Below are 27,710 nucleotides of genomic sequence, written 5' to 3' on the forward strand. Positions count from 1 at the left end.
ATCCCTAGATTATTTATAGTACCTAATACATGATAATTCTATGTAAATGGTTGTAAATGCTATGTGAATAGTTTCCAGTGTGAGACAAATTCAAGTTTTGCTTTTTGAAACTTGCTGGAATTCCCCCCACCCCTGCCCCCAATACTTTTGATGGAAGTTGGTTGAATCCAAGGACTTGGAAGCCATGAATATGAAGGGCTGACTGTAGACGCATCTTGAAAGAATCAGTATTGCAGTTGCCATTCAGCTATTTAACTTTCCTAAGGCTGAGACTGAAGCCACATTCAAACAGCATATTTTGGCCTAATAGTGAAGTTGAAGCTGAACATTGGAGTGTCGTTTGATGTAAATTAATGATAAACAGTCCAACAACTTATTTTTTAAAGTTCACAGTATTTATTTGAATAATAACATCACCCATTAAATAAATAAGTCAGTTATATTCTACTCTGAAAAGCATGCTCATCATTTTTAGAAATGGACTGAAGTGTAATGCATAAAACAGACTGTTTCCTTTTCTCTAGAGAACAATTGAAAGCTATGTGGACAAGCGGATGGGAAGCACATACGGGCCACCTGGAGGCAGAAAGATGACTGTATTTATTGATGACATTAATATGCCCGTGATTAATGAATGGGGAGATCAGGTATGACTAAAATATCTCATGTGGGTGATATTTAACCAGTATTCTTGGTTATATATATGGGCTTCCCTGGTGGCTCAGATGGTAAAGAATCTGCCTGCAATGCAGGAGGTGACCTAGGTTCCATCCCTGGGTCAGGAAGATCCCCTACAGAAGGAAATGGCAACATGCTCCAGTATTCTTGTCTGCTCGATTCCATGGACAGAGGAGTCTGGTGGTCTACAGTCCATGGGGTTGCAAAGAGTCAGATACAACTGACACTTTCACTTTCACTTGGTTATATATAAAGAGATCAATAACCGTCACTTGATTAAGCCTAGTAATAAATTCTCAGTCTTTTTTGACCTCTTGGTGATAGGTGACATTCTCCTTTCTTGAAATCCCTGTATGCTTCTCCCCATGTTCCCTTTGGTCTCTTTGGCTACTTGATTTCAGTGTACTTTCTGGCTTCTCTCTTCCTTTCCCCAGGGTTTTATCTTTGTTCTCTTATTTCTCACTCTACATACTCTTTTCCAGGAGTATGTGATGTTTAGAAAACACTGAAAAAAGGAGATAGCTCTTTTATACACCACTGACCTATTTGTGATCGTCTATCAACCCCAGACTCATTTCCCTTAGAGGACCTCACAGATGCTACCACCTGGGTTCAGCATGTTCATGGTGGGATCCCCAACACCTCTTCCCACTGCTGTCCACTGCCTTTTCAACAACATCCACCGGAGCCCACCAGGACCAGTCACATCCCTTCCACCAACATCAGGTTTACCTTTGATGTCACCAGGAGGTCAGGACTCCCAGGTCCATCCATGCTCAGCCTGAGACTAATTCCCATCAGTTCTGCTTGGCCCTTCTCTGACCCCATCTCCTACATTCCCTCCTGAAAACCCTCTGTGTGCCCTCAGAGGTCATGATTCATCCACAAAGTGAAAAGTGAAAGTGTTTGTCGATCAGCTGTGTCCGACTCTTTGTGACCCCATGGACTGTAGCCCGTCAGGCTCCTCTGTCCATGGGATCTCCCAGGCAAGAATACTGGAGTGAGTTGCCATTTCTTCCTCCAGGGGATCTTCCTGACCCAGGGATGGAACACAGATCTCCTGCATTGCAAAATTCCCTGAAAATTCAGCTTCTCCTCTGAGCTTTTCCTCACCATCTTGCTCCAGTGGGAAACCGAGGATGCTGCTTTCCCTGCATACTTCTCACCTGGATGTGAGGGAGAGGTCCTTGGTTCCCTTGGTGCTGCATCGCCCCCCAACCCCCACAACCCTCCGCCAAAGATTTCAGTCCCTGGATCACTGATACTCTCTGTCCAGGGCTGCCCCAGGCTCTAGGGTAATTTTCATGGTGTGTACAATATGTCATAGCGCAGAGACTTGCACGTCAGAGAACCTTGCATGTAGTTTAATGCTCTGCTGTCACTGTCTTGAAATTCCTAATGATTTTTGAACAGAGACACTGCATTTTCATTTTGACCTGGGCCCCACAAATTATGAAGCCAGTCCTGCTTGTCGTAATTCTCAGTGATGCCAACCTTTGTCTCCATACATGATCTTGGCCTCTTAGTTCCTTGACCTGGACTCCCCTATAATCATGTCTTCTTCTCTGTCTGAATTACTGGCTGATGCAGTCATACCCTACACCTTGTCATTATCAATAACTGTCATCCCTTCATTATCTCAATTTCAACCCTTCTATTCTCTGATCACTATATCCACACTCTATAGCTCATTTCCTCTACTACAGATGGCCATCATCAAAAAAAACCTAAAAACAGTAAATGCTGGAGAGGGTGTGGAGAAAAGGAACACTCTTACACTGTTGGTGGGAATGTAAAGAGATACAGCCATTATGGAGATACATACCATTATGGAGAATGGTATGGAGTGTCCTTTAAAAACTAAAAATAGAACTACCACACGATCCAGAAATCCCACTGCTGGGCATCAACCACTGTTTATGGAGCCATCAAACATCAACCAGATGGAGCCGTCAACCACTGTTCCTACCATCATCAAACTCTCCTTCATTTCTTCTCATTTCCTCACTTTCTTGCTTCCCCCAGCTACAATTCCATAATCTATCATTATAATCATGGGAGCATATACCCTCGACTCATCTGTGGAAACCTTAACCATGTTAAATTCTTGTTAAACCTTTTTGCTCTCCACCTACCCGCATCTATGCAATTATGCTTAGCTGGAGAAAAATACGCAATACTGGTTTCACTTTAAAATCATATTTATGGACCTCTGCTAAGCTCTTGGTACTGCCCAGAAATTGCACTGCATGTTTCGTGTTATGTATCTTTATCCTGTCTATTCCTGTCCTGGCATTTACTTTCGGGCTCCTTTCATACTGTCTTTTTCTCAGACCTTGGACACCATCGTTTCCTTGCCCTCAGCTGATCATAGAAGTCCCGCAGTCTTCTTCCTATTCCCACTGAGAACACATTGATTTTTGTTCCCTTTTGTTTTCTTTCCTATCCATTTACTGCAGTCAATTTCTGTGTTTTAGTGGTTACCCTTGACAGTGCCTCCTGCATACATAATCTGAAATAAAGAAAGTCTAGCCCTTCTTTCCCATTTTGTATATCCAGTGACCTTTGAACACTTTCATTTCCTTTATCTTTCTTCTGATTTATCCTTTTATTGTTGACTTGTATTTAAGTCTATATCTCTCTTTGTGTTACCATAAATTGTATTGGTCACCATTATATTGTATAACGCCAGTTTTATTTTTATAGGAGTGTAGTTGATTTGCAAGGCTGTGTTAGTGCAGGTGTTCAGCAAAGTGAATCAGTTATACATATACATAAATCCACTCTTTTTTAGATCCTTATCCCACCTAGGTCATTACAGAGTACTGTGTAGGGTTTCCTGTGCTATACAGTAAGTCCTTATTATCTATTATGTTAGTGTGTGTATGTTAATCCCAGCCTCCCCATTCATCCCTGCCCTCCCCACTTTTCCCTTCTGGTAACCATAAGTTTGTTTTCTACATCTATGACTCTGTTTCTGTTTTGTAAATAAGTTCACGTATATAATATTTTTTTAGATTCCACATATAAGCGATATTGTCACATTTGTCTTTTTCTGTCTGGCTTACTCAGTTGGACAATCTCTAGGTCGATCCATGTTGCTGCAAATGGCATTATTTGGTTCCTTTTTGCGGCTGAGTAATATCCCATTGTATATATATTCCACGTGTTTATCCATTCCTCTGTCAATGGACATTTAGGTCACTTCCATGTCCTGGCTATTGTAAATAGTGCTGCAGTGAACACTGGGGTACATGTGTCTTTTTGAGTTACAGTTTTCTCCAGATAGATGCCCAGGAGTGGGATTGTTGGATCATGTGGTAGTTCTATTTTTGGTTTTTTAAGGAACTTCCATACTGTTCTCCATAGTGGCTGTACCTCTTTACATTCCCACCAACAGTGTAAGAGTGTTCCCTTTTCTCCACACTCTCTCCACCATTTACTGTTTGTAGATTTTTTGATGATGGCCATTCTGAACTGTGTAAGATGATACCTCATTGTAGTTTTGATTTGCATTTCCCTAATAATTGGTGATGTTGAGCATCTTATCACTTGTTTTTTGGCTATCCGTATCTCTATTTTCAAAGCAACCTCCCGTGAGACATTATTTTTACTGTTTCTTTTTTAAGATTAAAAAAAAATGCTTATTATTTATTTATTTTTGGCTGTGTTGGGTCTTCATTGCTGCGAGAGCTTTTCTCTAGCTGTGATGAGCCGCTGCTGCTGCTGCTGCTAAGTCACTTCAGTCGTGTCCGACCCCATAGACTGCAGCCCACCAGGCTCCTCCTTCCCTGGGATTCTCCAGGCAAGAACACTGGAGTGGGTTGCCATTTCCTTCTCCAATGCATGAAAGTGAAAAGTGAAAATGAAGTCGCTCAGTCGTGTCCTACTCTTTGCGACCCCATGGACTGCAGCCTACCAGGCTCCTCCGTCCATGGGATTTTCCACCCCACTGGAGTGGGGTGCCATCGCCTTCTCCGTGATGAGCAGGGGCTACTTTCTGGTTATGGTACGTGGGCTTCCCATTGCAATGGCTTCTCCTGTCGCGGGCACAGGCTCTAGGGCAGGCAGGCGTCCATAGTTGCGCCATGTGGGCTCCGTGGTTGCAGCCCCTGGATTCCGGAACACAGGCGCAATAGCTGTGGTGCACGGGCTTAGTGTTTCCACAGCACATGTCATCTTCCTGGATCAGGGATCAGACCCATGTCCCCTGCACTGGCAGATTCTTTACTGCTGAGCCCCAGAGAAGCCCTACTGATTTTTACACTCACTCTCTGTTTGCGTTACTCATTTCTTTACCACTTTTTTCACTCTTTATTCCTTTTTATTCCTGGGCCTCCCATCTGATATCATGTTTCTTCTACTTTTAGAACTTCCTTAGGAGAAAATCTTTTAATAACAAACTTTTGTTTTGTTTGATTTTGGAGGGTTTTTTTTTTTTGGTCTACAAAAGTCTTTATTTTTGAGATTGGCAGTTATTTTCTTTCATCATTTTAAATATATGATTTCTGTCTTCTGTTTTCCTTGTTGCTGTTGAGATGTCAACTACCACATTGTACCTCTGAAGTAAATCTGCCTGTTTTCTCTCGCCACCTTACTTTCCTATAATTTTTTTCTTTTTTGAATTATGTTCCTTGGTGTAGATTTATTTGTATTTATTTGCTTGGGATTTATTGGAACTCACCAATCTGTGGATTTGTCTCTTTGTCAAGTCTAGAAAATTTTTATTCTTCTCTCTACAAATATTGCCTCTGCCTCACTTACTTTCCCCTCTTATCACACTCCCAGTGTGTGTTAGATTTTCTTCTTTGCCCTCTACGTTTCTGTACTTCTTTTCTGTACATCTTAACCTTTTCTGTGTCCAATGCTTATAGTCTAGGTAATTTTCTCCTCTTCTATCATCCGTCTCACTAATGTTCTTCTCTGCTTTGTCCACTCTGCTGTCAAATTCATCCACTGAATTTTAATTTCAATTGCTGTTTGGTTCTTTTTTCTTTCTACTATGTTATTACTTTTTACAGTTTTTATTCCTTGCATCTATTTTCAAATCATTGCCTATTTCTTTCTTTTCTTTTCTTTTTGTAGCCCTATTAGAGTTTTATTATGTTTATCTCTTCAGCAACATTTTGTGCCTACCCTACACCAGCAGGCGCAGGTAACCCGTTGAACCCCATTCGTGATTGGGATCGGGGATTGCAATTATTCCCCATGAACAAGGATGTCCGGGGCTGCACGCACGCTACACTGCCTATTTCTTTCAACATGTTGAGCACAGTTGCTTTAAAGTCTGTGTCTATTACTATCATCATCTGAAGTCCATAACATCTGTGTCTGTTCTCTTTTGTCTCAATAGGTCTTGTTCATACTCAAAGTGTCTTGTTGTCTGCATCTTTGACTGCTTCCAAAGTCATTGCCCTTGAAAAATTACCTGTGGCTGTTTCTTAAAGCTTCAGATGAATGTGCCCTTAACCGGATAGGTTTTGAGTTTTCTTCTGTCGGATTCTTAAATGCTTATTCAGCCGGGATCACCTCAAAGAAAGGTTAATATCTGAGCGTCTCTGGCCCAGCCAGGCCATGCATACTTATGGTGCAAGTCTATTCCAGTGTCATTCTGAGGCCACAACCTCCCAGGGAGACTTTGCTGTTCTTTTTCTTTCCCTTTTCCTCTCCCATTCAGCAGGGATCTTGGTCAGATAAACCTTTCAGCAGTTCCTATAAGGTGAGGAGAGAGGGAAGCTTATTTAGTTATCTAAAAGATGAACTCCTGAATTCAGATTTTTTAAAAATCCAATTAGGAATGCCTAGTTGGATGTCCAACTTAACATGTCCAAAATGAAATTCCTGTTACTCCCCAAACCTACTCCTACAATAGTCTTCTCCATCTCAAGAAATAGCAACTTCGCATTCAGCCTGTCTTCAAACTATACGGAAGTCTTGACCACTACTCATGACTCTATTGCTAAAGCCTGGTGCAAGCTGCCATCTCTCTTCTTGATTATTACACACATCTCCTCATTATCTCCCCATTTCCCTTGTGTCTCTCAAGCTATCTGCATATCAGTAACCAATTAAAACACGTGTCAGATTGTGACACACTCCTCTGCTCAAAATTCTCCCCGGAGATGCGTAGCATATAAACGCCAAAATCCTCCCCGTGATCCAAAGACCCTACACTGATCTCATCTTCCCATGAATCTCCTCCAGCCACATTTACTGATTCTTATACACATGGAATGTAACATTTACTCAGAGCCTCTTCATCTGCTGTTTCCTCTGCCTGGACTGCCTTTCCCCTAGATATCTGAATGGTTAGCTTTCTCACTTCCTTCACGTTTTTGATTATATGTCTTATGAGATGAAGCCTTCCTGCTTCCACATTCAGTTGCATCCATGAGCACTGCCTGTTTCCTTTCTCTGCTCATTTTCTCTAAAGGACTTATAACATACATATATATACATACATACATACAGGTGTGCACATGTATGTTTTGTCTCCACCACAAGAAGGTATGCTTCATGAAGACAGGGATTTTTGTCTGTGTTTCAACAGGGCCAGACACAGAGTAGCCATTCATTAAATGTTGAATGAAAGAGTGTTGTATTTGAAGGGCTTGTATGTTATCTATTCAGAGATGCCCAGTAGGAATTTGGATGTACAAATGTGGAGTTTGGAAGAGAATCTGAAGCTTGAGTTACAGAGTTGAGATTCTTTAGGATATACAGTTGAGATAGAAACAGAAAAGAAATAGAGAAGAGCCAAGGATGGGAGCCTGTATAAAGATTACAGCTGAGGGATGAGTGGAGAAGAATGTCTTAGAAAGTGATCCAGGGTCTCAAGATGAGCCTTGGAAGAACCAAATCTCTAGAACTAAGAGAGGAAAAAAATTCAATACAGCGGGAATGTTAGCAGTGGCATAGGTTGTAGAGAAGAAAGCTGGGGATATAAAATCCAATACCAAAACAGTTAGGAGTAAAAGTATCCCATAGTCTGATCTAAGGTATTTTGAAAAGTTGAATGTGAAATGTGAAAGATATCTGTAGTAAAACTTGTAACTTTGAGAACTCTTGTAATTGTACCAAATATTCTGTAATTCCTTTATCTAAATTTATCAAAGTGGTAAAGAGTGCATTGGATTTGCACCAGGTTTAGAGTTCGTGGGTGGTACAATTTAAGTTAAATTGCCTTGAAGGCAACATTCACAAACACCTCATTGAAAAGAGCTGAGCATTTTTTTTCTGATGTCATCTGTACTATTTTATAGGAAATTTGGAGAAAAATGGAGTGATGTGTTACTAAAATATTACTGTTTAAAATTCCAGATAACTAATGAGATTGTGCGACAGATGATGGAAATGGAAGGAATGTACAGCTTGGATAAGCCTGGAGATTTCACCACTATTGTTGATGTACAGCTCATAGCAGCAATGATCCATCCTGGAGGTGGTCGAAATGATATTCCGCAACGTTTAAAAAGACAATTTACTGTGTTTAATTGCACATTGCCTTCAAACGCTTCAATAGACAAAATCTTTGGTATGACAGTTCTTGGTGTTTAATTTTTTATTGCATTACATAATGGACATAAACCATGCAAAACCTTATTTATGAGATAAAAAGGCTCAGTGTGAGGTAGGATTAAGTATCTGAAATGGACAACTAAGTGCCAGGAGCTAAATACTAAGAAGAATCGTGTTTATAGCCTGTCGTAAGACTCAGGAATATTTAGAAATAGCCTTGTTTAAGGTTAGCTTTAGAGATAAGCAGACCTTTGTGTTCTGGTTTTCTTGACATGATTAATCAGAGAAATTTGAGCTAATGAATGACAGCACATTGATCATGGATTAACAGTATAATACACCAAGTCAAATGCAGCACTTTGCTATGTTAGTGAAAATGATATTTTTTTTGGAGTATAACCTTGCATTCTTTATTAAAGAATATGATTATTTTAAACATTATAATTCTTTTAAACATTTACAAACACACAAGGCATGTACACAGAGTTTTGTCATTGTTTTTGCCAAAACAAAATCATATTATATACATTTCCTTTTCAACTTGAAATTTTCTTTAATAAAGTATAATGAACATCCTTTCAGGTCAGTAGTTATTAATCTAACTCATACTTTTTTAAAATTTGAAAATAATATTTTGACACTAAATTTAGGCTCACGCAAACCGTTCCATAACAGTTATATACATGAAGACATAAGGGAGACTGTCCCGTTCATATGTGGGCATTAGTTGTTTGACATAGCAAGTACTATAGATGAGAACAGAAAATTTTCAGTAAATGGTGCTGGAATATTTAGTAATTCTTATGTGAAAATAATGGAAATTGGACCCCTACCTCACACTAAGCATTATAGTCAATACAGAAGTTTTGAAGATTTAAATATAGAAATCTGTAGAACATTTGGAAAAAATATTGGAAAATATCTGAATGATCTCTGGGTAGGAAAGAACTTCTCAAATGAGACTCAGAAAGCATAGACCATAAAGGAAGAAAATGATAAATTTGACTAAAATGAAAAGTTTCTGTTCATTCAAAAAGCAACATTAAAAGAGTATTAATAAAATAAAGACAAGTCCCAAAATGGAAGAAAAAAATTTCAACATGTAACAAAGCAAAAGACTTAGTAATCTGAATACTCTGAAAATTTCTATGACTCAGTCAGATAAAAAGCAAACATCCTAATATAAATATGGACCAAAAGTCATGCATTTTAAGAAGAGAAAACAAGATGACTAATAAATGGTAAACATTAGAAATATGAACATTTAAAACACCAGGGAAAAGCCATTTATAATCACTAGATTTGCAAAAATGAAAAATTCTGACCAAAATATCAGGCATTGGTGAAAATGTGAAGCAAGTGAGACTCTTCCCTGCTGCTGCTGCTGCTAAGTCACTTCAGTCGTGTCTGATTCTGTGCGGCCTCATAGACGGCAGCCCACGAGGCTCCCCTGTCCCTGGGATTCTCCAGGCAAGAGTACTGCTACTGGGAGTATAAATTGCCACAAGCTCTTGATAATGACTGGACATTATTACTGGTTGTAGAATGTGTGCACACCCACCACCGTTCCACTTCCAAGTATATGCCAGTTCATCATTTTCTTCCTTTAGGGTGATGCTTTCGGAATCTCATGTAAGAAGTCCTTTCCTACCTAGAGGTCATGTAGATATTTGCCTATGTTTCCTTCCAAATGTTACATAGTTTTGTCTTCCATATTTGAGTCCTTAATCCATCTGTAGTTGATTTTGCACATGTGTGCCACAAGACTTACACAAGAAGGTTCATAGAATAGTGCTCATGACAGCAAAACCCGTGTAGTGGCCCAAATGTGTATCAACAGTGAAGTCAGATAAGTACATTGTGGTGTGAGCATGCATGCTGTGCTCTGCAGCTGTGAATGTGAACAAAGTCAGCTACATGCTTCAAAATAGATGAAGCCAAGAATTACAACGTTAAGGGGAAAGAGCAAGTCACAGAGGAACCTATAACATAATCCCATTAAATTGAATTTCAAAAATTAAAGTTAAGAGAAAGGGGTTAAAGTTCAAGAAAATAAGTGGCAGAGCTGTTTTGGGGAAAGCGAGTTGCTGATTCTCACGAAGTCAAAGCAGTGGGCTACCTCTGGAGGGAGGAGGGATTGGACAAAAGAGACTTCTGATGTGCTGGGGCGTTGTGGTACTCCCCCAGTCTACTGGTCTATATGTGAGTGTTTGCTTACTTGTTAAACTATTTTGTACAGTCTTTGATATGGTTAATATTGAAAATGAGATACAGAAACACGCTAGAAACAGGCTCAGAGAAGTGAAATAATTGCCCAGTTATGTGGTGCTGATCCTGCTCTCTGGGGCTTCCAAATGGCATTAGTGGTAAAGAACCCACCTGCCAATGCAGGAGACCCAGGTTCGATCCCTGGGTTAAGAAGATCCCCTGGAGGAGGGCATGGCAACCCACTCCAATATTCTTGCCTGAAGAATCCCATGGACAGAGGAGCCCAGTGGGCTACAGTCCATAGGGTCGCAAAGAGTTGGACATGACTGAAGTGACTTAGCATACACACATGATCATGTTTTCTGATTCCTGACCCCATACATCTTATATAACACATTTGTGCCACAGGAAGCTGAAAATCTAGAATCAGAGGACTTCAGAAAGAGGCCTTATAGGCGTCTAACAGAGCCAACCATGACTTTGGACCATTTCACGTTCCCTCAAGGCTGCCCGTCTTTGGTTTATGTGAACAGAACCAAGAGTTTCTTGGGCTGCCCACTCTTTGCAAACCTGCTATGTGTCTCTGGGCAAATATTCATACTCATTTTCCTCTGAAAATACTATGCTCAGTACTGAACATAAAGCTCAACACTGAGTCTCACTGGCATGAAGTAGGGTTAAATCTTTTTGCAGTCTAACACCAAACACACTTTGAGACTTTCGAAACAGTCTATAGACATATAACACAGTCATTCCTGAGGGTGATCATGTCAGATTCACTGGGCTGGGTGTTTCCTAGGAACCATTACATCACCACTCAGGCCAGGGTGTTGCTGATTGCAGATCAGGAGATGGGGGTCCTGACATTCTACTAATGTCAACAACCAATTCCTTTGACCTGGAACATTTTGCTTTACTTATCTCTACCTCCTCTCCTCATCTATAAGATGAGGAAATAGTTCTTTTCTAGCTCTTCTACTCTTCAGCAAAGCCTGCTTTATGGGTTCCAGAGCCGAGTTTCCTTTAGGTCCAAACCTTAGATCCACCCACGTACAAGCTGGGTGATCTTGGGTAAGTTGGTAAACTCGTATTAAAATGAGAATAATAATACCCTCTGTGTCCATCCATGTTGTTGCAAATGGCAAGTCATGTCAGACAGAGAAAGACAAATACCTATGGTCTCACTTATATGTGGACTCTGGGGAATAAAACAAATTAGCAAACAAAACAAAATGGAAACGGACTCATGGATACAGAGATCAACTTGGTGGTTGCCAGAAGGGATAAGAATGGAAGGATTAGTGAAATAGGTGAAGGGGATTCAGAGGTACAAACTTTCAGTTTTGAAATAAATTAGTCCTAGGGTTATAATATACAGAAATGTAGTCAATAATATAGTAATAGTTTTGCATGGTGACAGAGGGTTATCAGGCTTACTGTGGTGATCACTTCTTTAACTGAGGTATAGTTGATTTACAATGTTGCATTAGTTCCAGGTGTACAGCAAAGCGATTCAGTTGTACATATGTATATATCCTTTTTTTTTTTTTCAGATTATTTTCCCTTATAGGTTATTACAAAATGTTGAGTATAGTTCTCTGTGCTATTCAGTGGGTCCTTATCTATTTCATATATAATGCTGCTAAGTCGCTTCAGTTGTGTCCGACTCTGTGTGACCCCATAGACGGCAGCCCACCAGGCTCCCCCATCCCTGGGATTCTCCAGGCAAGAACACTGGAGTGGGTTGCCATTTCCTTCTCCAATGTATGAAAGTGGAAAGTGAAAGTGAAGTCACTCAGTCGTGTCCGACTCTTAGTGACCCCATGGACTGCAGCCCACCAGGCTCCTCCATCCATGGGATTTTCCAGGCAAGAGTACTGGAGTGGGGTGCCATCATATATAATAGTAATGTGTATATGGTAATCTCAGACTCCTAGTTTATCCCCCTCTTTTCCCTTTGGAAACCTTAACTTTATTTTCTATGTGTGTGGGTCTGTTTTGTAAGTTCATCTGTATTATTATTTTTTTAGATTCCCTATATAAGAGATATGATGTTTGTCTTTGTTATTGTGTGGTAATCTCTAGGTCCATCCATGTGGCTGCAGATGGCATTACTTCATTCTTTTTGATGGCTGAGCGATATTCCATTGCCCATATGTACCACATCTTTATCTATTCATCTGTCAATGGACATTTAGATTGCTCCCATGTCTTGGCTATTGTCTGTAGTGCTGCAGTGAACACTGGGTGTGTGTATCCTTTCACATTATGGTTTCTCCAGATACATGCTCAGGAGCTGGGTAGCTGGATCACATGGCAGCTCTGTTTTTAGTTTTTAAAGGAACCTCCATGCTGTTCTCCATAGTGGCTGTACCAGCTTACATTCCCAGGAAGTATAAGAGGGCTCCCCTACTCCCTCTACAGCATTTATTCTTTGTGGACTTTTTCATAACAGCCGTTCTGACCAGTGTGATGTTTTGAATGTTGAATCACTACATTGTACACCTGAAAATACCAGAATAGTGTGTGTTGACCATATTTCAATAAAAAATAAGTAAAAATGGGAATAATAATAATACCGACCTCAGATTCTTTCTCGTAGGATGTTGGGAAAATTAAAACGGTTAATACATATAAAATACTTATCAGTGTGTACTAAGCTTTACTGGTCCCACTGCTGACTCCCAGTCTTAGCTGATTCTTTGAGAGAAATTCTTCACACCTTGTAATGATTTATTCACTGGGATAAACATGTACTTTGTGATCTTGAAGTAAGCTTGTACTTTCAATCTTGTTTATTTTTCAGGAGTTATTGGCTGTGGGTATTTTGATGCTTGCAGAAGGTTCAAACCTGAAATATGTGAGATGATTCTGAATTTGGTTTCCGCGAGCAGAATGCTGTGGCAGTGGACGAAGGTACAAAACCGTCCGTTATCAGTAATCAGGAAAAAATGTCACTAATTTCTCAGTGGCTCAGGAAGTTCTCATCACATATTGGGTGGTAGTGTTTTTTCGGGCAAAGACAAATTAGGGGCTTGAATAGATTTATGACACCTTTTCCTTCCAGGGAGCAAATATTCTGACTGAATGATGCTTTCCATATGTATGAGATATTACTGTAAACCAGACATTGCATTCAAGATAAAGTAGAATTTTGCTGAAATGAGAACACTGCTTTTCTACTTGTTTCTCTGATTTGTAACTCTTTATGCCTGTCTTCCCCTCCCCACCCCCAAGAACCAAACTGTGCCAGACACTCAGATGTTCACTGAGTGACTACATGGATTTCCAGATATTCTTAGCTAGTCAGGACTTAAAGTCCAACTTGTGGGTTCCTCTGAGGTGGAGCATGAATTAGTAAATGAATACAATGTACTTAATAAAGTAGTCTAGATTTTACTACAGAGATCAATGCCCTAAGTAAAACTCAGGGAGCATTGTAGCTATCACCAGATGTCTGAAGGTAGACTCATGAAAAAGTAATTAAAGATAGGTCAGAGATTTAAAAAAAAAAAACACAAAAAAATAGCATTGATATATGTGCTAAAAAAAAGTGGTGAAGGAGATGAGGATTACTTGTCATAGTTCATACGTTCGTTTGGCCATTTACGCACATCTGGACAGACGCTGATGTCCTGGGGAAACCTGGAGTGTGGCAGCCTCTCAGACCCCTGGGTGGACTGGGGGATTTCTTCTGTGTAGCCCCGCTGCTGTGACCATTTTTTTGCATGGGGCCTGCTCCAGACTGGAGTTTCAGAATGTCTGAATGTCTGAGATAATTCTCTGTCATAAGATCCATCTTTTTCCAGTGGGACTGTTGTTCAATTTAACATGCCCTTGTACATATTTTTCTGGAAGGCTTTGGTCTTCCTGGTATCTTTCCATCAAAGCTTCTTTTATGAGTGTTAATCAGTTCCACTTCCTCACCTTTCTTTATCTTTTTAACACGTTTTGCACAAGTTCTCATTTCCACTGCTCTCATCAAGGTCATCAAAGGCCACAATCTTACCAAACCCAGAGGCTGATTTTGTCTTCCTCTGACTTGACCCTTTAGTGGCATTTGATGATCCCTCTAAAAACATTCTTGGCTTCAGAGAGGCCTCATGCTTCTTACCTCACTGGCTGCCTTCTCTAAGTACTGTGGTACACCTGATCTCCATCCTGGAACCTCATCTCTGCCTCCATTAGTACCCAGGTAGCCTCATCCAGCTTCGCGGCTTTAAACGCCATCTCTGGGCTGATGACTTCAAAATCAATACCTCCATCCCAGGCCTCTCTCCTCAACTCCAGACTTGTTTCTAATGGGCTTACTTAGAAGACACCACCACTTTGATGTCTAGTAACGATCTCAAAGTTAACGTGTCTCTATCAGACTTTCATATCTTAATTATCCTGCTTCTCAGGCTAAAACACAGGACTCCATCCTTGATTTCTCTCTTATTCCCTACATCCAGGCCATCAGCAAATCTTAGTAAGCAGGCTTTCAAAATAGTATATCCGGAAGTTGAGTGCTTACTGCCACCTGACTGTGATCACCCTGATAAACGTTTCCATTCCCTGCCCTCTAGACCAGGTAGCAGCTTCCTAAACAGTCTCCTTGTCCTCCTAGAATCTGTTCTTTACATGGGCCTAAAAATGCTTTTTTAAAAGTACATCAGAGATCATTATTCCCTTTGTTTTAAAAGATATTCTTTTTTAAAAAAATAGATAATGCTACTTCTCCATTTTATTTATTTATTTTTGGACCCATAGTGCGGGCATATGAGATCTCAGTCCCCTGACCAGGGATCGAACCCGTATCCCCCACAGTGGAAGCATGGAGTCTTAAGCACTGGGCCACCAGGGAAGTTGCTCCTTACTCAATCTTAAAATCACCAGTAGATTCCCAGTTACACTGCAGTGAAACATTCCACCTGCCCTCTGCTCTGTCAACCTGAGTTGGCCCCTGCTCACCGCTCAGTAGCTCAGTGGTAAAGAATCCACCTTCAATGCAGGAGACACAGGTTTGATACCTGGTTGGGAAGGTCCCCTGGAGTAGAAAATGGTAACCCACTCCAGTATTCTTGCTGGGAAAATCCCATAGACAGAGGAGCCTGACAGGCTACAGTCCATAGAGTCGCAAAGAGTCGGACACAACTGAGCTACTGAACATACATAACACCCTTCTTTCCTCCCATTGTTCTTCTCCAGCCACACTGCCCTTCTCACTGTTTCTTGAACACCCCCAAGTTTTTATGCTTCTGGACCTTTGTACTTTGTTTGACTCTTCTCATCATCTTACCATCAGAGGGGCTTTCTTAGATGATTTTCTCTAAAATAACTGTCCATGACCCCATTACAGGCCTTATCTGTCTCCTGATCCTTCATTTGTTCTTACTATGACTTTTATCATGATTATATGTCTCTCTGTTAGTTTATATTTGTTTCCTATTTATCACCAGGCTCTCCCACTTGAATAGGCCCCTGATGGCAGCAGATTTAGCTGTCCTATTTACCATGATATCTTGGTAAGGGTAGTGGGAGATACTCAAAAATAGTCATAAAAAATGAATGAATCTTCTTCCTCTCCCCAGCCTCAAATAAGCAGACTTCTTTGCGTCTTTTCTTCAAATTTCCCATTTTCACAAAGCACTCTTTTAATCCATTCATGCCTAGTCTATCTCTTTACTTTTATATTACTTTACATAGCTTTAAAGGAGAAGCAGGTGAGAAAAAAAAGAAGTTGACAAAAATTAAAAGAAAATGTTGAAAGATGAGGTAAGAAGCAGATTAATAAATAAGAAAGAATAGGGTAAGAAAGGACTTCATTTAATTCTCCCTAATGGTTGCTTAAGTTGCCAACAGCTGCCATCATAACTGCAGTCTTTTACAGGAAAGAAAAAAAGTAATGTTCACATAGCCTTATCCCTTTATTTGTGCATATTTGTAATATAAGTGCTTGCTTTACATTTTGGTGAGTAGTATGAACATTTTAGCTTGGAATGAAACTGAAAGCAAAGAGGGAAAGTGAAAGGTGATTGCTAATATATCATTTCTCTTTATTCTATCTTCATTTGCTACCTGCTGTTTTTAACTTGCACTGTGAATTAGCCTGTAGAAATTACTCTGTAAACTCAATAGGGTACTTTTTCAATATAGAAAGGGCATATTCCATGAATAAGTGCTAAAGAAAGCATTTACTTTCCTGAATTACTCTTATGGCAAGTTTGCTTTATATTTCCAGAGTTCTCATTGTTTCACTTACAAAATGATGCTGGTGGTATCAATTACAATCTTTACACTTGGGCAGCAATACTTCCCACACCTAATGCCTCAAATTTATCCCTTAACTGGTACCTCTTTGTATAAGAATGTAGAAGGTGTCATATTATAGCTTTGCCTATTTGGATTTAGAAGTGGGTAGAAATAATAAGTAACTTAGTGTTCAAACAAACAAGCAAAACCCACAAAAACTACTAAGTAATTATAGCTGCATATCATACTTGCCTGCCAATTCTATTGTGGATATAGAGATATATGAAAGCATATTGACTGAGTTTGGATCCATAAGTGAAATCTAGATTATGATAAACAAATGTATTTGTGGAAATCCAAATGCACTCAGGACCTTAATCAAAGCAACCTATAAAAGATGATTTTTCTTGACTTTAGACATGAACTTCCATTATTCTTAACCAAATGACCACCAGCTCACAATCAGTTTTTTTGTTATGACATATTTCCATTTTGACGTAGGATCACAACAAACTATGGAAAATTCTTAAAGAGATGGGAATACCAGACCACTTATCTTCCTCCTAAGAAACCTGTATGCAGGTCAAGAAGCAACAGTTAGAACTGGACATGGAATAACAAACTGGTTCAAAATTGGGAAAGGAGTAAAGGCTATGTATTGCCACCCTGCTTATTTAACTTATATGCAGAGTACATCATGAGAAACACTGGGCTGGAGGAAGCACAAGCTGGAATCAAGATTGCTGGGAGAAATATCAATAACCTCAGATATGCAGATGATGCCACCCTTATGGCAAAAAGCAAAGAGGAACTAAACAGCCTCTTGATGAAGGTAAAAGAGGAGAGTGAAAAAGCTCGTTTAAAACTCACCGTGAAAAAACTAAGATCATGGCATCCAGTCCCATCACTTCATGACAAATAGATGGAAAACAGTGGAAACAGTGGCAGACTTTATTTTCTTGGGCTCCAAAATTGCTGTAGTTGGTGACTGCAGCCATGAAATTAAAAGACACTTGCTCCTCGGAAGAAAAGCTATGACAAACCTAGTCAGCGTATTAAAAAGCAGAGACATCACTTTGCCAACAAAGGTCCTCATAGTCAAAGCTATGGTTTTTCCAGTAGTCGTTTATGGGTGTGAGAGTTGAACCATAAAGAAGGCTGAGCACCAAAGAATTGATGCCTTTTAACTGTAGTGCTAAAGAAGACTCTTGAGAGTCCATTGTTCAACAAGGAGATCAAACCAGTCAATCCTAAAGGAAATCAATCCAGAATATTCATTGAAAAGACTGACGCTGAAGCTGAAGCTCCAATACTTAGGCCACCTGATGTGAAGAGCCGACTCACTGGAAAAGACCCTGATGCTGGAAAAGACCGAGGGCAAGAGGAAAAGGAGGCGACAGAGGATGAGATGGTTGGATGGCATCAGTGACTCAATGAGTCTAAGCCAACTCCAGGAAATGGTGAGGGACAGGGAAGCCTGGCATGCTGCAGTGCATGGGGTCACAAAGAGTCGAACACGACTGAGCGACTGAACAACAATAACAACGATTTCTATAGACACACTAATAAGGTTAATAATGATTAGGAATGCTTATGCTTACAATTCACAGTTTTTAAAAACTCAAGGAACAATGGCTTGGTCAAAGTCAACTCATGGGGCTAGAACAAGAGTTAGAATCTGCATATAGTGCATTATCTTGAGTCCATCCTATTCAAAGCGTTATGGTCTTTTATATTTTGGTTTATTTATGATGTGTTTATTCCATAAATGCTGTAACAAAAATATAAACTTAATTTATTTGCCCAGTCTCTTTTATATAAAATCGGAACTTTGAAATAAAATCATTCTAAAAGATTTTTGGTTTTATCTTGAATTGAAATTGAAGAGTGTTTCTTTTTCTCTCAACTCTAGGTGAAGATGCTGCCTACTCCTTCTAAATTTCATTACATTTTCAATCTGCGAGATCTTTCCAGAATTTGGCAAGGCATGTTAACCATAAAAGCTGACGAGTGTGCTTCAGTTCATGTTCTTCTGTCACTTTTCAAACATGAGTGCAACAGAGTAATTGCTGACAGGTGTGTATTGCAGTGCTTGAGTTTAAATGTAATATATAAGCAGTTTATACTACTAGATTAACTCCTGCATTATCTACTCACATAAGTAGAATATTTTCTTAAATTGCTCTGAGGCTTATGACACATGGATGTCATTTCCCACCTGCTGGTCACCTTGAAAAAACACTCCACCAATTTCCTTGAGTATTATTTCAATAAGACATTTTAAAAATATGCCCACATTATCGGCGCATTGACAACATTCAGAGGCAAATTTTGGTTATGTATAGTTTCTAAAAAAACTTGAAAGAGCTTGTAGTGAGAGCTCTGTTGCATGGTGACATTTGGTACATAAACGAAGTCATCTTTCTGAGGCTCTGGTCGCTTGTCTATAAAACATGACGGTGATGCTGGTCTTGTTGTTTAGTCACTAGGTCACAGCTGACTCTTTTGCAACCCCATGGACTGTAGCCCATCCGGTTCCTCTGTCCATGGGATTTCCCAGACAAGAATACTAGAGTGGGTAGCCATTTCCTTCTCCAGGGGATCTTCCTGAGCCAAGGAATTGAACCTGTGTCTCCTGCATTGGCAGGTGGATTCTTTACCGCTGAGCCACCAGAGAAACCCAGTGCTGTTCTTACAAAGCTGTAAAGGACCTACTACAATGTCTCACACAAAGTGGCCTCTGTCAAATATTAGTCCCACTCCTTCCTCCCTTCCCACTCTGATGTTATAAGTGTGAAAAGAACCTTCATACACTGGGTGTGCACAGACCCAGAAAGAGGATGTTCATCCACTACTGGCTGTCAAATTCTCCTCTTCTGTCGCAAGTTTCAGGGATCTTGGGCCTCACCCAAGGGACTTACCTGTTTTGTTAAAGAAAAAAATCAATCACACTTGTTAAAACAATAAGACACTCATCCTTTATTCAAGACTATTGTGATAGATGTAGGGACTATACAGTGAGGTTTTGCAGTAGGGCTGAGAAATGGGCTCAACTCTGAATACAAGCAGGGAAAAGTGAGAATTTATAATGGGGGAACAAGGTGGGGGAGTTTGGATGAGAAATTACTAAGAGGAAATAAGGGGGTTATGGGAGGATTCTGCCTAAACTCGGAGAAGGCAACGGCAACCCACTCCAGTACTCTTGCCTGGACAATCCCATGGACGGAGGAGCCTGGTAGGCTGCAGTCCATGGGGTCGCAAAGAGTCAGACACGACTGAGCGTCTTCACTTTCACTTTTCACTTTCATGCATTGGAGAAGGAAATGGCAACCCACTCCAGTGTTCTTGCCTGGAGAATCCCAGGGACGGGGGAGCCTAGTGGGCTGTCGTCTATAGGGTCGGACACGACTGAAGCAACTTTGCAGCAGCAGCTGCCTAAACTGATCTAACGGGATTCTTGCTAAAAATGGGTGATGCAAAGAAGGACATGAGAGTCCAAAATTTCAGGCCTGGTTGGGAAGAGGATTCAGAGGAGCTTGAGTCTGGCCACAGAGAGACACAGTCAGTATTTTCTGTAAGTGACACTGTCAGGGTTATAACTCTCTTGGATGGAGTTCGGTCTGCCTCTGGTCAGAAGGCTGAACATACTGTTTCTGTGTTTTGAGGTAATGGATGTACAGGGTGAGGGCTGAGAAGATGTGGAGAGAGGTTAAAACCATGTTCAGTTAGAACAGATGCCTTCCTAGTTTGCATTTCTGACTCCTGTATTTTTCTTTTAGATTTATAACGCCTGATGATGAGCAGTGGTTTAATACACAACTTGTTCGTTCAGTTGAAGAAAATGTTAGCCCAGATGTGGGGTCATATATTCTTCCTGAGCCATACTTTGTAGATTTTCTCCGTGAGATGCCTGAGCCAACTGGAGATGAACCTGAAGACACGGCATTTGAAGTGCCCAAAGTCTACGAATTGGTATTTTCAGGCTTTTTTGATCACTCATCTAGCTAGATATTTCTCCCTGCACTGGAGTCCCCTTTGGAGTTATCATAACTTCTACAATAGTTATATGTTTTATGTCATCATACACCAAGTGAAATGTTTATTTCAAAGAAATTTAGCAGCCGTCCCATTAAAGTCAGGTATAAGACAAGTATGTGTGCAGTTATCTCGATTACTTAATATTGTTTTGAAAGTTCTAGGCAGTGCAACAAAATGACAAGAAGAAAATAGATGTAATCATCAAAAGCAAAAGTGTTAGGTACTGACAGATATGATTATCTCTTAATATAATCCAAGAGATTTTTAAAAATCAGTTCCAACTACTAAGAGTTCAGTTATATGACTAAGTGTGATATAAATCTATAACTGAATAAATATCCTCTATATTAGCCAATGGGCCAAATCCAGCCTACTGCCTCTTTTTGTCAGATTTGTGAGCTAAGAAGGGTTTTGCATTTTTAAATGGGTAGACAAAAAATCAAAGAACAATAATATTGTGTGACACATGAAAATTACACAGAATTCAAATTTCATTGTTCACAAGTAAAGCTGTATTGGAACACAACCAAGCCCATTTGTTTATATATTGTCTATGACTGCTTTTGTACTACAAAAGTGGAGTTGAATGACCATATGGGCCACAAAGTCTAAAATATTTACTATCTTGCCCTTTATAGAAAAAGGATTGCCATCTCTTGCCAATAATCCCAAGATAGGAAATACAACATAAAAGTATTTCATTCAGTTAGCAATAAATATGTAAAACATCTAGAAATAAATGTGATAAAACTTTACTTGGTTAAATGGCAACACATTGTTTTCCATAAGTTAACGTATAGATTTAATGACGCTTGAAGCAAGACTCCAAAGAGATTTTTTTTAAACAGGGTCACATAGAGTAATTTTGAAATGCATGTTGGTCAAAGAATTAAATGGGGAGCAACCATTTGCAAAAGAAATAAGTGAATATTGATTTCAGAATAATTTGACTACATACATAATGTAAAATTTCTATATATTTTTAAAGCTCCATAAGCACTGTTAAGAAGCAAATAAAAACTGAGAAATACATTTGTTATATTACAGCCTTAATTAACATGGACAGTAGTTGGTGCTGGGATTCCTAAAGGAAAAGGTTAAGAATAATTTCATATTGGAAACCAACCAGTTAGGTTTCAGGATCTGAAAATGGAAATAACTAAAAGTCAATTCATTCATGACAAATTTTTGGAAATCCATTAGGTTTAACTTTTTTTTTTTAAGAATTACTTGTGAATATGTTTGCAATTATAGCATTCCAGAATTTTGGATCTTAAATATTATTTTTCTCTCTCCCCACTCTTAGGTACCATCCTTTGAATTTCTGTCTGAAAAACTCCAGTTTTACCAGAGACAGTTCAATGAAATCATTAGAGGAACATCTCTTGATCTGGTGTTTTTTAAAGATGCAATGACTCATCTTATTAAGGTTCTCACTATTGATTGTTTACTGATATAAATAGATAATGTAAAAGCTTAGTGAATTTCACAGATAAACTTTTTTAGAGAATACATATATAGTATCTGATAGTTAATAGAAGAGAATCTATAGGTAAAGTCGGTTCACTCTCTAACAAAACAAAGACTTAATGAGGAACCCCTTATTTGAATCCATCTATATGACAGCAAATGTTTTTCAAGGGCAAACTGATGGGTTTTGTATTCGACTCGCTGAGTCAAAGAGTTTTACCTTTTTAGCCAGTAAGCTGGAGAACTCTATGAAAAAAATATTCCCTCAAACTATGTTTTGGTGTAATGGAAATCCCGTTGCTCATGGAGGAAAAGTTGATGTGTTTAAAAATGTCGATTTCATGATTGACTTACAGACTATGGGGAAAAGGAAAATGTGGGTATACAGGACTGATAAAAATAGGAACCAACTGGAGGCATCACCTAAAAGAAGTATGGTTTGGATCCAGGTGTGAAAGGCTGCAGGAAGGAGTTGTTTGACTATGTAATTTATAGATATAAAAAGAGTTTCTCCAACAAATTGGAGTAGGAAGGTTTCATAAAGAGGACAGTTAACTCTGTATTTATCATAGAATCGTCTTCTGCAAAATTGGTGGATTTACATTCATCTATTCAACAATTAATAATTATTATTCTAAAAGATGTTTACTTATTTATTTAGGCCATGTTGGCTCTTAGTTGTGGCACGTGGGCTCTTTCATCATGGCACATGGACTCCTGGTTGTGGTGCATGGGCTTAGTGGTTCTGAGGCATGTGGGACCTTAGTTTCCAGACCAGGGACTGAACCTGAATTCCTTGCATTGCAAGGCAGATTCCCAACCACTAGACCACCAGGGAATCCCAACAAATAATTATTGAGTACCCACAGTGGCTTGGTCTTAGGGGCCTGGTTCCCTGTTCTAGGTGCAAAGCCACATAAGCGATTAACGTATTTAAAATATAATAGTAGATTTGACACATACCAAGGTGTCTGCCCCCTGTAAAACTTGGACTTAAAAAAATTCTTTGTTGTGGTGATAAATGAATTTAACGATCCATCTAGATTTTCTTCTAATCAGTGGTATTAATGTAAAAGACAGCTTTTAAGCAATGTCTCCAACTGACCCGCATAAGATTCAAACCACAGCTTGGGCCTTATCCTCTCTGTGAGGAAATCTCCTTAGAAAAGCAACACAAAGCTAAAGGCTGTTTCCCTAAGTTTTTTCTACAGATGTTTCCATGCCTCCATTGTAAATAGAATTTTGATACTTTTAAAAAATTTTCACTGGCAGAGATATGGTAGAGGTAGCATTTGCTGTAGAGCTACGTAGCACTTGGTTTCTGCTAAGTCAGTGTGTTAGACTGATGATAATAAGCAAACAGTTCTAAACTGCTCCCTGCAGATTGGGAAGAGCAGTTCCATTACCCGTTGAGTCTGAAAATAATAAAATTACACACACACAGAGCAAATCATTTTAAAATAGGAGAGAGGAAAGCCAATTTGCACTCTTTTTCATGATGTAAATATAGATGGGCAATGAAAGAACTGGAATTGAATAAATCAATATGAACCCTTGTACATTAAATGAGAAAGTCTAATGTAGTCTCAAAGCATGTGGTCAAACCTTGGACCCATTTATTGCAAGCAGCTGTAAACAGCTGTATTCTATTTTCAAATATATACTATTTTATTTCAAAACAGATTTCACGAATAATCCGAACATCATGTGGAAATGCGTTGCTTGTGGGTGTCGGTGGGTCAGGAAAACAAAGTCTTTCAAGATTGGCCTCTTTTATAGCTGGATATCAAATATTCCAGATAACATTAACCAGGTAAGATAAAATGAAACACGCCAATATGTTTTTTTCTCTATTGTTGATTTCACTGGAGTGAAATGTTTGCTTAAAAAAATTACATATATAATTATGACTGATTTGCATCATTGTATGTGAAGAAAGCTGAGTGCCGAAGAATTGATGTTTTTGAACTGTGGTGTTGGAGAAGACTCTTGAGAGTCCCTTGGACTGCAAGGAGATCCAACCAGTCCATTCTGAAGGAGATCAGCCCTGGGTGTTCTTTGGAAGTAATGATGCTAAAGCTGAAATTCCAGTACTTTGGCCACCTCACGCGAAGAGTTGACTCATTGGAAAAGACACTGATGCTGGGAGGGATTGGGGGCAGGAGGAAAAGGGGACGACAGAGGATGAGATGGCTGGATGGCATCACCGACTCGATGGACGTGAGTTTGAGTGAACTCTGGGAGTTGGTGATGGACAGGGAGGCCTGGTGTGCTGCGATTCATGGGGTCGCAAAGAGTCGGACATGACTGAGCAACTGAACTGAACTGAACTGAACTGATGGCAGAAAGCAACACAACATTGTAAAGCAATTATCCTCCAACTAAAAAACGAAATAAAAAAAAAATTACAATAGGATTTATCTGTAGGTTCAGTGGTTAAGACTCCATGTTTCTACTGCTGGGGGCAACAGTTTGATCCCTGGTCAGGAAACTGAGATCCTGCATGCTGCTGGGCATAGCCAAATAAACAAAAATAAAAAAGATTACAACAATATATTGTATTTCTTTTTCAAGTAAATGTTTTTATTTCAGGGTAATATACATTAAAAAAAAATGTTCACAAATCATGGGTGTCAAAAAGTAAGTACACCTATGTAGTTAGGTCACAGATAAAGAAATAAAACATCACTAGCACCCAGAAGTACACCTTGGGTCTTGTCCCAGTCACTACCCTCCTAAGGGGAAGAATATTCTAACTTCTAAGCCCATTGCTTTACTTGGCCTATTTTTCAGCTTTATGTCAGTCAAATCGTATGGGGTTTCCTCTTTAATGCCGTTTTTGTTGCTTGCGTGGTGTTTGTGAGTCACCCATGCGGCTGCGTGCAGCAGTAGTTTATTCTTTTTTATTGCTGTGGAGCCTCCCATTTTATCACATATTGCCACAGTTTGCTTGTCCATCGTACTGTTGATAAACGTTTGCGGGGTTTTCGTTTTGCAAATACAGCTGTTACGAATATTCCTGCACACGTCTGAGTATACTCCTCGAGATAGAAGTGGTGGGTATAACAATGCAGGGGGAGTGAGGAGAAGAGGCCAGGCAGAGGAGGAAATCTGATGTGGTTTCCAGAAACCCGAAGGCAGAGAATTAGCCTAAAAACGAGATTAAAGCCTGAAGAGTGGTGACTAACCTTTGAGTGGATCAGATGGGGCCAGAAGCCACATTGCTTTAAGGAAGCGAAGAAGCAAATATAAACAAATTTTAAAACTCCTCAAGAGGCTTAGCTATGAAAGAAAGCAGTGAGAGGGATCTGGACCTACAGAGGGTGTGCTGTGACCATGTCTATATATTGTAAAAGCAATGCCTAACAGTCTGCTTAATTTAAAAAAATGAGCAAAACGGCTTTGTGACTTCCTTGAGTGGTCAGTGAGAGGGTTGCTCTAACACCGGGCACTTCTGAGTAAGGATGCGGACTATGTCGCTCTCACAAGTGCAGCTGCTTCTCAGCAAACCAACTTACCCGTTTCCCTTTTTAATGAGTTCTCCCCCTTGGCAATTATTTTGAGGGGATATATCGTCTCTTCTTGATAGTATTCCTTTTGCTGAGATCTACAAGATTAACTATAATTCCACCCAGAAGGGCTTCATTTCCTCTCCTAATTTAAAAATAAGCTATGACATCTCTTATTTGCAGAATCTAAAAAGAAATTATACAGATGAACTTATTTACAAAACAGACTCACAGACTTACTAGAGAATGAACTTACGGTTGCCAGGGGGAAGAATGGGAGGAAGGGATAGTTAGGGAGTTTGGGATGAATATGTACACATTGCTATGATTAAAATGGATAACCAACAAGGACCTACTGTCTAGCATAGGGAACTCTGCTCAATGCTATGTGGCAGCCTGGAAGAGAGGGGAGTTTGGGGGAGAATGGATACATGTATATGTATGTGTGAGTCCCTTTGCTGTCCACCTGAAACTGTCACGGTGTTGTTAATTGGCTATACTCCAATACAAAATAAAAAGGTTAAAAAAATAAAAGTAAGCTATTATACGTTTAAGTGCAGTTAAGGTACATCATCTCAAATGCCCATAACAACCTTTACAAATTTGTAATTATCTTCATTTTGCAGATGAGGAAACAAGCTGTAAAACATGAAGGAACTTTTATAAAACTTCAGGGCAGGGATTTGAACTCTGGTCTTCCTGAATTTAATGTCAGTAGTCTTTCCATTAGACCCTATGAATTACACAGAACTCCCTATTACTTGCACTGTGAAACCTCCTTCAAATAAGGACTTCTTTATAATCCCTTTCATTGGCATCTACCCACGAGGATTTACATGCCACACTTAGGAAAACGTCTGCTTTGCTTTTACACATCATATCACTTCTGGTAGCACATGCGTTTAGTAGGAAACAGGGTAAACGAGAAAAACAGAGACCAGGCTCATCTCTTTTCAGAATCTGTGACCACATAATTATAACATTTCTATTATTTATATCACATTGCATAATGCATCTCTGAATCTAGTCGCTCAGTGAGATGTGAAAATTACCATTATATGTAATTTATCACTACTTTTATTTATAATTTATCTATACCTTCTTACCAATATAAGCTCATCCAAATATCTGATTAGTTTTAAATATTACATATATATTCACTTGGGCAAAAAACATCTGTTGGCTGAGGACTGTTGGATTGTAGGGAATAAAAGTTCTTTTCCTTGTTCCCAATTATTCTGTCTGAGTCACTTTTGGTAAATTCCCCACTAAGTTCTCAAGCTAAATAAAACCTATTTATTTAGAGTGGTAATGTACAGCTGTTTAGCTCTGTGTTTTCTAGCAGGCACTATTAACTTAGAATCTATCGGAGCAGGTGTGGATTACGCTCTAATTATCATGGATTGTATTGTGTTTTGAGATAAATGATGACTATATTTTCATTTAAAGCTTTCTGCTCCTTCTCTTCTTAGGTCTTATAATGTGAGTAATCTCACAGATGATTTAAAAGGCTTGTACAAGGTTGCTGGTGCTGATGGCAAAGGCATCACTTTTATCTTTACTGACAACGAAATAAAAGATGAGGCATTTCTAGAATATCTCAACAACCTGCTATCTTCAGGGGAGGTATGTCTCCAAAGTAGAGAAAGAAGTTATATTTTAAAAATGTAAATCTGAATAGAGAAAGCAGCAGTCTTTCAGAAGTGAGGTATTTAGGGACTTCCCTGGTGGCCCAGTGGCTAAGCCTCTGAGCTCCCAACACAGGGCGCCCTGGATCAATCCCTGGTCAGGGAAGCAGATACCACATGCTGCAACTAGGGTTTGCATGCTGCAGCAAAGATCCCGGATGGCTGCAACTAAGACCTGGCACAGCCAAATAAGTAAATAATAATTATTAAAAAAAGAAGGGAAGCCATTTGGCACACGTTTTTCGTTTTAGAAATGATTAACACATGAGGTTCAATAGATTTTTTGAAGTTTCTGTGAAATTAATGCTGCTTACCTCCAGATATTTTATATGCTTTCTTCCATTTTAAGTGTGGTTCCTTATTTGTC

At 39.4% G+C, this 27,710-nt stretch overlaps 1 protein-coding gene across 1 annotated transcript in view; it reads left to right on the forward strand.

Moving 5' to 3' along the window:
• Positions 1-27,710, forward strand: part of DNAH8 (dynein, axonemal, heavy chain 8) — a 324,670-nt gene that overhangs the window by 165,870 nt on the left and 131,090 nt on the right. Inside the window, exons 55-62 of the mRNA XM_010848693.1 lie at positions 525-647; positions 7,999-8,212; positions 13,211-13,320; positions 18,551-18,714; positions 20,418-20,610; positions 21,983-22,105; positions 23,829-23,959; positions 27,128-27,281. Coding sequence (XP_010846995.1) covers positions 525-647; positions 7,999-8,212; positions 13,211-13,320; positions 18,551-18,714; positions 20,418-20,610; positions 21,983-22,105; positions 23,829-23,959; positions 27,128-27,281 — 1,212 coding nt within the window. The remainder of the gene's footprint in view (positions 1-524; positions 648-7,998; positions 8,213-13,210; positions 13,321-18,550; positions 18,715-20,417; positions 20,611-21,982; positions 22,106-23,828; positions 23,960-27,127; positions 27,282-27,710) is intronic.

The sequence above is a fragment of the Bison bison genome, unplaced genomic scaffold, assembly GCF_000754665.1.
Source record: "Bison bison bison isolate TAMUID 2011002044 unplaced genomic scaffold, Bison_UMD1.0 scf7180017864270, whole genome shotgun sequence".
Classification (NCBI taxonomy): Eukaryota; Metazoa; Chordata; class Mammalia; order Artiodactyla; family Bovidae; genus Bison; species Bison bison.